At 42.5% G+C, this 12,500-nt stretch overlaps 1 protein-coding gene across 1 annotated transcript in view; it reads right to left on the bottom strand.

The window, feature by feature from the left end:
* Positions 1–12,500, bottom strand: part of nebl (nebulette) — a gene marked incomplete at both ends in the record, with an annotated part of 173,050 nt that overhangs the window by 118,135 nt on the left and 42,415 nt on the right. The window contains one exon of the mRNA XM_079259727.1: positions 4,100–4,184. Coding sequence (XP_079115853.1) covers positions 4,100–4,184 — 85 coding nt within the window. The remainder of the gene's footprint in view (positions 1–4,099; positions 4,185–12,500) is intronic.

The following is a 12,500-nucleotide window of genomic DNA, read 5'->3' as shown; positions in this document are numbered from 1 at the left end:
CTTGCATTTCTTGGATTCCTGCATGCATGTTAGCAGGAAGCAAAAGCTAAGAAACATCCAGAATGAAACAGAATTTTGGAAGAGTCAGCTGATGTCTGGCAACATATCAGGTTTTTATCATTTATTTGCATCAACTTTTACTCGGAAAGTTTTATCCAGATATAACTTTATATTTATTATAACTTTATATTTATGAGTAGAAGCCCTGGAATTGGTCTCATGGCTGTTGCTTATCTTCATCTCAGTCTGTTTACCTGCCTCTTTTCAAGTAAAGTCAGCACACTTTGTTTTTCCGACATGCTTTTATGCACTAAGTGATTATATTATATTATATTATATTATATTATATTATATTATATTATATTATATTATATTATATTATATTATATTATATTATATTATATTATATTATTTTATATTATATTATATTATATTATATTATATTATATTATATTATATTATATTATATTATATTATATTATATTATATTATGAGCATTTAGTTTTTGATGTATAACTCTGCGAATGTATTTTTATAATTAACAGTGATTTTGTCTTGATTGTTTTGTTTATTTGCTTCTCCATGTCAGCTGCTGCTTTGGCTGTGAAACACCAGCAAACTTCAGCAAGTCACATGATGGTGTCACATCCACTCCTCTGTAGCACGGCAGAAGTAGGTCAGGCTGAGCATATGTGGGTTTTCCCACTGTGTCTAATGAAGATGCAAGTATACTCATACTGCATCATGTCATTGTCTGTTATAATCAACTTTCTTTACTAGAACGTTCAAGCTGTAGCACTAATGTAAAGTGACTTTAATATGACCTCCAGTGGTGGCAGAGGCGTGATTGGAGAAGTAAAAGAGGAGGAGGAGGCACAAGAAAAACAGGATGAAGAGGGTTTATCTTGTGGTGGTCTTAGGGGATAAAGAAAAACTCGGTCATTAAGAGTTCCTCTGCCGGTGAGGTTCCCACTTCAAGCATACTTAAGACAGTGTCCTTCCATATTATTTAAATAATGTTAAACAAGGCTATGTGCCACCAAAAGCTTTGCAACCAGCTAAAGTAAATTAAATCTAAATAAAATCCACAGTGAGTAACACCGGCAGTGGGCAAACGTCATTACTGCCAGTTTCAGACAGGCATCAACGTTTGTCCCCACAATGATCCCAAGTACAGTAGTTTAGTCACTGAAAACAGGAGGCAATCAAACCTGAGCGGAAAGCCAGAAATCATTTTGAAAGTGGAATTTTGTAAAAATCACCTTTATGTAAAACCAAACTGTCCAAGCGAAGAGATAGTTTTCATAAATGGAGCAGGAAAGGCTTATTCTCTGAGTATTTTTAAAATCTGAACCCAGGAGGAAAAAAAATCCCATCCTCGCAGCACTTCACTAGAAAATTCCTGTCCCCATATGACATATAGACACAGTGCACATGCCACCTCTCTCACAACTCTGGCAGGTGATCTTAGAACAGTTTCCTGCCCATCAATGTGTGGATCAGGTGTCACCAATCCTGGTCCTCGAGGGTCGCTGTCCTGCAGGTGATTCTTCTGGAAAACTCCTGTCTCAGACTCAGACAAGGTCTGCTAATGTCTGCTAAATACACATAGATCTGAATCAGGTGTTTTGCAGCTGAGATACTTGCAGGATCCCGGCCGTCGAGGACCAGGATTGGTGATCCCTGGTGTGGATGATGCCGCTCAGTCAAACCCACATGCAAAGACCCAAACAAATAAAAACTCTTATACTGTTCTTCAGCAAAAAAAACCCAAAAAACCAGCTCATTGTCAAATCCGTCCCACCAGCAGTTCCCAAACTGGAGACAGTGGAGCTGGGTTCTGTGTTTTCTGTGTTTCTCAACATGCTCTACTCTCTGCGGTCCTTATTTTCTGTGAAAAATCAATGCAAACATGTAAAGATCCTGTTAAAGTGGCTGTGACTGGGTTTGCACGTGGATTACAGGTGCAAACACAAAGAAAAGTCAGGGGTTAAAAAAAATACCTGTGTTCCTCTGTACAATGCTAAAAAAACCAAAACACTTGTGGAATATGCTTAGTGGTGGATTTAGAACATGCGGGCTCATTTTGTTGAAGAGAAACAGCATATCAGCAGCTGTATTATTCAGAAACTGGTATTCTATGTATTTTATCTATTTACTATGACAGTAAGACAGCAACAGGCGGTCATTTCACTCTCTGCTGCCGCCTGCACTTTAGCTCGACTGGGTTTGTGGTCTTGCTGCCTCAAGTGGAGGAGTTTAAATATCTCGGGGTCTTGTTCACGAGTGAGGGAAGGATGGAGCGTGAGATCGACAGACGGATCGGTGCGGCGTCTGCAGTAATGCGGGCTCTGCGCCGGTCTGTCGTGGTGAAGAAGGAGCTGAGCCAGAAGGCGAAGCTCTCGATTTATCAGTCGATCTACGTTCCTACCCTCACCTATGGTCATGAGCTGTGGGTCGTGACCGAAAGAACGAGATCTCGTATACAGGCGGCTGAAATGAGTTTCCTCCGCAGGGCGGCCGGGCTCTCCCTTAGAGATAGGGTGAGGAGCTCAGTCATCCGGGAGGAGATCAGAGTAGAGCCGCTGCTCCTTCGCATCGAGAGGAACCAGTTGAGGTGGCTCGGGCATCTGGTCAGGATGCCTCCTGGACGCCTCCCTGGTGAGGTGTTCCAGGCACGTCCCTCGGGGAGGAGACCCCGGGGAAGACCCAGGACACGCTGGAGGGATTACATCTCTCGGCTGGCCTGGGAACGCCTCGGGATCCCCCCCGCAGAGTTGGCAAATGTGGCTGGGGAGAGGGAAGTCTGGGCTTCCCTGCTTAGGCTGCTGCCCCCGCGACCCGACCCCGGATAAGCGGCAGAAGATGGATGGATGGATGGATGGGTTTGTGACTGGGTTTGCATGTGGATTACAGGTGCAAACACAAAGAAAAGTCAGGGGTTTTAAAAATACCTGCGTTCCTCTGTACAACGCAACCGCCTCACAGTAAGAAATTAGGTAACAGAAATAAATTGGGAAGTACAAACAGCGTAGGAGCAGTGACTTCCTGAGAACAGCTGCTTTGCTGTTATATTTGATGCTTTTGCACACCGTTTACATGCACAAACGGCAGTAAATCACATTATAAAATCATTTTATGATCTCGCTGAGACATTTAAGAGGAAACAAAAGAAAGATGACAAAAGATGAAGAAATGTGTAAACCTGGTCTGTACATGGCAAACAGGAATCCGATGATCTTTACACAAACACACATCCCATGAGGAGCAGCATGTCTTCTTCTGTAGACTGCTGAGTGGACATCTGTCCTTTTGTGCTGCAGTCTGATGAACTGATACATATATATACACACAGAGAAACACACACAGGCTGCTTTGTATGAACTGTGTTGGTTCTTCAGTGACGTAATTCCTTTCACATCCCCTTTCCTTAACCTCAACCATCACAGCTTCATACATACGTTGCTTTAACTAATCCTAAGGTACCATAAGGACTAAGCTGCTGTCCTTAAATTCACAAGATGTCCCGATAATTTATTGTTTTTATTTTTGCCTTTAACAAGCTGGAAAAGCAAACACACGTGGAGGATGAAGACATGTGGTGCAGTGAAGAAGTGTGGCTGGTTTATTCGGTAATATCTGTCCTTTGCACGGCCCGCGAGACAGTAAAATAAAGTGTCCGAGCAGCTTCTGCTGATGCACCTGAGGGTTTGTTTTCATCCCCCTGCAGCTCCACGGGGACGGTGACATGAGCCAGAAAGCTGCTTTAGACCACATTGGTTGGACAGGTGCTGTGAGTTGTTACTAATCTAAGAGGACCTGGACGCACGTCTTCCTAACAAATCCACCCGCCAGGCAGCTACTGTCACCAAAGACTGAAAACATAAGTCTGCAGCGATCAGCTCAAACTCTGTTCTTTACAAATGTAGCCCAACTTTAACCATCCAGGAAATAAAAGCAAACATATTCAGAGTTTGGTGCTTGGGGTTAGACAGTCATTCCTCTACAAGGACGTTAAGTCTGTATGACATCATCTGCGAAGGACAGAGGTCAACAGCAAGATGAACCAACATCCTGACATGGCCATGTGTGTGTTTACCTGGCTCTGTAGCTCACTCTGCTGTCTCAGTCTCAGGTTCTCTGGTGTGTCGGCCACAATAGTGAACGATGTCTTGGGGTAATGTCTGAAAAGACAAAGAGATTTGATATTAAACCTAAGTATTCCAGGTGGGAAACTTTTAATGGACACAAGGCTGAAAACCACAGTAAACTCTACGAGCCGATGGCGCTGATGTCCCAGTTATAATCCGGCCTGGTCAGTGAATCCTTAATGTTTTACACAAGCAAATTCACACTCAAAAATAGAGGTAGCAGCTTGTACCTAAAAAGGTACAAATGCTTGTCGCTGGGGGTGTACTCTTTTGAGAGACATTTCTGTACCCTTCAGTTCTGGTCTATTTTTGTACCTTATCAAGTTCAACCTCACCTTTTCAAGTTATGTTTTTTATGTTTTCCACAGCATTAGGCCTGGTCCATTCCACTTAGCAATATTATCTTATCTTTAATCTAGAAATAATCTTCAAAAACTCAAAATACTGACCAGCCGTACACTTAGTCTGCAGCATCTGACCTTCATTTTCTGGTGTAGTAAATGACTGTTAAGTAGTACTACTGTCATCACTCAACTCTACTCCAGTTTGTAACATTACAGCCATTAACATAACATTTTTCAATGCTGCAGGTACCCTTATGGTCGAAATGGTACAAATTTGTACTTTATGTCACTTTGAACCCTTTTTCGTACTCTGAAGGTGTGCTTCTGGTCTCTTAAAGACCAGTATTGTACTTTTGAGAGAACATTTCTTTAAAATGTACCTATAGGTACAGAAATGTCCTTATCTTGTACCTCTATTTTTGAGAGTGTACCTGGTTTTAGTTAAATACACCCAGACTCAGTACACTTAATGTATAAAACCGAAATGTAAAACCAAATGTGCATCACTGCTCATTGTCCTGTGAATAGTAAGACTATTTTTAAGATGCAAAGAGCTTTTGGTGTAAAAGATCTTTGGTGTAGCTTTTACACCAATGACAAAGTTTAGTCAGGTACCGAGTCTGTGGATTCTGAATGAAAACTCACCAACCCACCAAATGTGGGTAAAACTTACACATCTATAGGCTCTGTTTACTTAGAGTGTACATGGTGTTGTTTACGAGCTACTGCCTGAACAAAGCAGCACGAATGAGGTGAGAAATTTAAACAAAATAAGAAATGACAACAAAAATAATGTAAATGTCAATGAAAAGGCGAATTACAACTAAAGAAAGGAAGTCGTAGAGAATACCAACAATGAATGAGAAGGTGAAAGTCATTAAGATCTGACTGGTTGATAGATTGTGCTCTAGGTTGTGGAAAAAAACTGTCAAATCATGGCTTCAAACAGAGAAGACATCTAGGGAGATGCAGAAACCACTAAAACTGGGTTCAAAACTGTCCAACGAATTATTAAAAACTGGAAAAGTCGTCGTCTTCCAGGAGGAAATGCGATCAGAAAAAAGTCCTGAATGGTCCAATAACCCCGGCTGCAGCCTGGAGAATGGGGCGGGCCTGGATATTGGGCGGAGTTAGATGTCAAATGGGCGTGGTTAGGGTTAGTGTTAGGGTTAATCCAATCAAAATGTTGAGGGGGCGGGGTTGGACATCAAGACTCACATCATTCTCCAGTCTGCAACCAAAACCCTCTCAAACGGTCGGCGATCACTTCTACGTTTGATGGCATAAAATAGAGGAAAACCAACAGCAGAACTAAGGGCTGTTGAATGAATGGAAGAGTGTTTCTACTGGAGCAGTATGAAGGGAACAGAAGGGATTTGGACTGAGCTGCTGGGTAGCCAAAAGAAAACCACTATTCAGTGGGACTAACCAAGAAAAAGGCTTCAACATTAGAATTACCAGGATTTTCCGCCTCTGCTGGATTCACCACTCCTTTACCGTATTTAATCATCTCTCCATTGACATTTTATCTTTCATATCAGATATCTTAACTTTGCTCTTTGGTTCTGAACCTGAAATAAAACCTAATGTCAGTAGCTGCATTTCCATTACATTTATTTTGCAAAATAAAAATTATATTTTGAGTTTCAACAAACAACAATCTCAATTTGTTTCCATTGAACAGTGTTTTCTGCATGAGCCTCAGTTTTCAGGTGACAAGATTTTTAGAGAATTGCAGCGCATGCGAGGTCGCCACGTAGCGTTATTTTGGGGTTTTCTACTTGCTCTGGACAATTTGCTACGGCTTCTTGAAGATTTTATTCCTCATTTTCACCTCTAAAACTCTGAAATTTGCACGACCACAAGCATCAGGAGAAGCGAGAACAGACTGAGACTGTTCGGATCATGTTCTCATGAAAAGATCTCTGATTATGAGTTAATTATGTGAGAAGTTCAGATGACTACAGGATTAAATGTTAAATTCAGATTACTGCATTTTATTTTTATTTTATTTTGACGCATCTTTTAGTTTATTTAAAACCTTCAGACATGCTGTAAAAACTAGCATTGGTTATGTAACAACAGTTTGCTAAGCTAAAATTGAAAGTAGATCATTGTAAATAAGTTCAGATCAAAACAAGTTTTTGCTCTTAACTAACAAAAATGTGCATAAAAATAACTGAAAGAAACATTTTTTATTAAATGCATTCAGTTGCACTTACAGTCTGATTTATTTTACCCATAAAAATTGATCATCATTATTCTAAAAGTACAGCAGCTTTAATGGCTAGTTTAAAAAGTTCATTTAAAGCCCTCATCAACAGACGGTCATTATACTGTAGCTGTGTTTGACAGATGGATAACTGTGTCTTTTATCTCAGCATGTAATGTCCAGTGGATCAGTGGATTCGTTTGAAACTTTTACCTGAAATCTGCTGATTATTGCTGCTGAAAAAACAAGGTTGATGATAAAAACGACACACTTTAAAGGAATGAAGTTAAAAAGTTCTGCAGTGTGGCTGCAGTTCTGCAGGCAACAGCTGTCTGAGTACATTAGCAGCTTGGTAAGCTGTGAATACAACACATAATGTATGTCTAAACAGAAATATGATAACCTGCTAAATGCTGTACTGCTGGTTTTATTTCCCATCATCAGGGATTCAGTCCAGATGTTAAGATGATGAAAGATGTTGCAGTTCCTCCACAATGACAGCAGCATGTTTGCTTTATGACTGACTTCATTTAACCATTAAAAAACATGAAGTTGAAGATCTGCAGCTTGAACAAACCGGGATGGTTACCATAGTGACGTCACGGTGCAGCAAACACTGGAGCTGTAGTTTTACAGGATGACAATCTGAAAACTCTCATGTTTCTGCATTACACTCAGTCTGTGGAAACATGCTGGTTCTGCTGCATCTCAGCAACATCTTCATGGATGTGTGATCACGCAAAGTGTCCTGGCAGCTTTTTACACCTCACTGGTTCACCTGTAACTGGGTCTCTTCAGGCCTGGAGTTCACACGGATCTCTGATCTAACCTTTGCAGGAGTAATAGTTCTTTATACAAACTCACACCATTCTTTTTCACCTGATATGGAGAAAAAAGGCTGCGTGATGAGAAATGTCAGAGCCCTTTCCATTCTGAGAGTAACCTTAAGGGCTCACCCAGCTAACAGGACGGTGACATTAGCAGAAACAATCACCCATTGAGGGGTCTCGAAATGAAAAGGCAGCACAATGCCATCACTCTCCTTATCTCGTTTGACCTTCTGCCCTGCTCGTAATGCTCCGAGTGTTTGTATGTTAGAAGTTCATCGGTTTGCAATGAAAGCTTTTATCTGCAGATCTGAGCGGCTACAACATGAGACCGAGGTGAAAACACTCCCACACGCCATCGCCAATATTTAAAACATCTGCGGGGTCGTTGCTTTGCACACGGTAGGAGAGAAGATTTTTACATGTTTTATATCTTTTTCTTTTTTTTTTACCACTGAACCATGAAGGAGCCTCCTCACCTCTGAAGTAGAATAATTAATACTAAACCATGACTGCAATGCAGTAATATTTCTGTTTTTGTTATTTTTTTGTGTCTATATAAATATAATTATCCCAAACATGCTTTTTTTCTTGCATTTCAGAAATTGATCATTTTTTCCAGTTTTGATAATATATAAATAAACCTGGATTAACAGCATAGTTTTAGTTTGGTAGCCGTGAGGGAAACAGATTCAGTTGCAACATCCACCTGATGCTGCTTTAGATGTAAACAAAGCGGCAACAACAGCACCTGACATGCAGAGCCATGCTTCTTCTTCTGCTTCTTTTAAACAGATTGTAGGTAGAAACTGACTGATTAAACACGACACCAAGCCGCGGGTGGGGGGGGGGGGGGGGGGGGGGGGGGGGCGCAGTAGTTTACCAAAACATTCATCTCTCTCACTTTATACATTTTAAAACAGCAAAGTCAAAATCCAAACATATAAAAACATTTCATCATTTTACTGTCGGCTACCTGCAGGTCTGTGGGGAGGGCAGGCATTAAAAACAATCTGAACAATCAAAAACAATATGTTCAATAGTTTATTATAATTGAAATCATACACATAAACATGCAGAACACGAGTCTTTAAGAACAGGTCATAAGGTCACGACTAAACACCCAGGGTGGAACTACCCTGGTTCTCTTGACATCTGTGGACCAGTTCTTATCTCCATAGCAACCACTGTGTTTCAAAGAAGATGTGCATTAGCAGCATTAAAATCTCCGACTGTTAGTTTATATGTAGTATTTTCTGAGCTGTTCTGCGTCATTCATTCATTCATTCATCATCCTAGCTGCTTAGTCCAAGGATGGGTCGTGGGGATGCTGGAGCCTATCCCAGCAGCCTCTGGGCGAGAGGCGGGGTACACCCCGAACAGCTCACCAGTCCATCGCAGGCTGTTCTGTGTCATTAAATAATTATATAATGCAAAATAACGTAAAACACAGCAACTTATTTTCCTACTGATTTTAATTTGGCCATTTCAGAATGAATGTAAAGACACGAGGCCAAGGCTCCGTCCAGCATGTACCAGAACAGCATGGACAGTTCAAAAGCAGTTCAGAGTGAGTTAAAGTTCATTTTTAAATCGGTAGCTTGCTGCAGCTTTGTGACCCAGAGTCCAATGCTGACTGGTTCTGAATGAGCTGCTCTCCCTTCTTCCTGGTACCACCAACGAATCTTTTAGTGGTTTGCAGTACTGGACCATAATGGACCGTACCAGACCGTACTGGACCATATCAGCAGACTTTCACCCCTGCGCCTAGCTACAACCAATTAAATGACAGAGAGAAGCATGTAGTTTCATCACAGGTTGTTTTAAAGCTGGTTGTAATCGCTGTAATATGTGTGCAGACTGGGAAGTGGAGGAACTTTGTAAACCAGGAAGGAACCAGTATCTCCACCACTGAGCATTTCCCTCGGAGCAGGCTGATTCACCGGCCTTGTAACTCTGAATATGTGTGAATCATCACAGCCAGCAGCAGATTCAGCTACACAGTTTGACCACTTCAGTCCTCTTTAACTCCCACATCTCAACTCCCACTCGCATTATTCCCTCTCCCACACATGGACACACTCTATCTCTGTTTCATACAGTAACCTACTCAGATAAAGAGCCTGTTCCCGATGAGCCAAATACATGCAGCATTTCATTGTGACTGGAACTCTTTGCTCCTTCCAAAGATTTTAAAAGCCTATCTACCTCGGCTTAGTTACTCAGTCTGGTCCTACGAGAGCCACAATCCAGCAGGTTTTCACTGCATTCCTGCTTCAATGCACCAATGAGTAGCTTCCTATTTTCCTCAACAACCATGTGGAAAGAGACACATTCTGTGGTCGTGGAAGAAAACTATTAAAAAACTGTCAAATCATGGCTTCAAACAGAGAAGACATCTAGGGAGACGCAGAAACCACTAAAACTGGGTTAAAAACTGTCCAACGAATTATTAAAAACTGGAAAAGTCGTCGTCTTCCAGGAGGAAATGCGGTCAGAAAAAAAGTCCTGAATGGTCCAATAACCCCGGCTGCAGCCTGGAGAATGGGGCGGGCCTGGATATTGGGCGGAGTTAGATGTCAAATGGGCGTGGTTAGGGTTAGTGTTAGGGTTAATCCAATCAAAATGTTGAGGGGGCGGGGTTGGACATCAAGACTCACATCATTCTCCAGTCTGCAACCAAAACCCTCTCAAACGGTCGGCGATCACTTCTACGTTTGATGGCATAAAATAGAAGAAAACCAACAGCAGAACTAAGGGCTGTTGAATGAATGGAAGAGTGTTTCTACTGGAGCAGTATGAAGGGAACAGAAGGATTTGGACTGAGCTGCTGGGTAGCCAAAAGAAAACCACTATTCAGTGGGACTAACCAAGAAAAAGGCTTCAACATTAGAATTACCAGGATTTTCCGCCTCTGCTGGATTCACCACTCCTTTACCGTATTTAATCATCTCTCCATTGACATTTTATCTTTCATATCAGATATCTTAACTTTGCTCTTTGGTTCTGAACCTGAAATAAAACCATTACATTTATTTTGCAAAATAAAAATTATATTTTGAGTTTCAACAAACAACAATCTCAGTTTGTTTTCATTGAACAGTGTTTTCTGCATGAGCCTCAGTTTTCAGGTGACAAGATTTTTAGAGAATTGCAGCGCATGCGAGGTCGCCACGTAGCGTTATTTTGGGGTTTTCTACTTGCTCTGGACAATTTGCTACGGCTTCTTGAAGATTTTATTCCTCATTTTCACCTCTAAAACTCTGAAATTTGCTGTTGTTTGTTCCACACGGCACCAACTTTATCAGAAATGAACTGGTCACGACCCCTATGTCACACGGGAACGCGTCAATGCAAAAAAAGTGTTTCCATTACACATTTATGATATAGTTCTCTATCGGAACGCCTTAAAAAACACCTCATGAGAGTGTAAAAACGTTTTAGTAATATTTCATTTTTTCACTTTTTTTGTTTTTATAGTTCCTTGGTTCCAAACAAACTTGATCGATTCGTCTGTTACGCACAGCTTCATCATTGATGGACACGTCTGTGCCTGAGTTCTCATCTCCAAGGATGAATGTGGCCTCTTTTCCGCCATCAATCGCAGTCGTCCTTTACCTGCATCACCCCTAACCTGCATCACCCCAAACCTGCATCACCCCTAACCTGCATCACCCCAAACCTGCATCACCCCAAACCTGCATCACCCCTAACCTGCATTATTCCTAACCTGCATCACCCCTAACCTGCATCACCCCAAACCTGCATCACCCCTAGCCTGCATCACCCCTAACATGCATTATTCCTAACCTGCATCACCCCAAACCTGCATCACCCCAAACCTGCATCACCCCTAGCCTGCATCACCCCAAACCTGCATCACCCCAAACCTGCATCACCCCTAACCTGCATTATTCCTAACCTGCATCACCCCTAACCTGCATCACCCCAAACCTGCATCACCCCAAACCTGCATCACCCCAAACCTGCATCACCCCTAGCCTGCATCACCCCTAACATGCATTATTCCTAACCTGCATCACCCCTAACCTGCATCACCCCAAACCTGCATCACCCCAAACCTGCATCACCCCTAGCCTGCATCACCCCTAACATGCATTATTCCTAACCTGCATCACCCCAAACCTGCATCACCCCAAACCTGCATCACCCCTAGCCTGCATCACCCCAAACCTGCATCACCCCTAGCCTGCATCACCCCTAGCCTGCATCACCCCTAGCCTGCATCACCCCAAACCTGCATCACCCCAAACCTACATCACCCCAAACCTGCATCACCCCTAGCCTGCATCACCCCAAACCTGCATCACCCCTAACATGCATTATTCCTAACCTGCATCACCCCTAGCCTGCATCACCCCAAGCCTGCATCACCCCAAACCTGCATCACCCCTAACCTGCATTATTCTTAACCTGCATCACCCCAAACCTGCATCACCCCTAACTTGCATTATTCTTAACCTGCATCACCCCAAACCTGCATCACCCCTAACCTGCATCACCCCAAACCTGCATCACCCCTAACCTGCATCACCCCTAACTTGCATTATTCTTAACCTGCATCACCCCAAACCTGCATCACCCCTAACTTGCATTATTCTTAACCTGCATCACCCCTAACCTGCATCACCCCTAACTTGCATTATTCTTAACCTGCATCACCCCTAGCCTGCATCACCCCTAACTTGCATTATTCTTAACCTGCATCACCCCAAACCTGCATCACCCCAAACCTGCATCACCCCTAACCTGCATCACCCCAAACCTGCATCACCCCAAACCTGCATCACCCCTAACCTGCATCACCCCAAACCTGCATCACCCCTAACCTGCATCACCCCAAACCTGCATCACCCCTAACCTGCATTATTCTTAACCTGCATCACCCCAAACCTGCATCACCCCTAACCTGCATTATTCCTAACCTGCATCACCCCAAACCTGC

The sequence above is a fragment of the Telmatherina bonti genome (assembly GCF_933228915.1).
Source record: "Telmatherina bonti genome assembly, chromosome: 20".
NCBI lineage: Eukaryota > Metazoa > Chordata > Actinopteri > Atheriniformes > Telmatherinidae > Telmatherina > Telmatherina bonti.
Note: the sequence above shows the minus strand (reverse complement) of the source record. Positions and strands in the feature narration are given on the sequence as shown.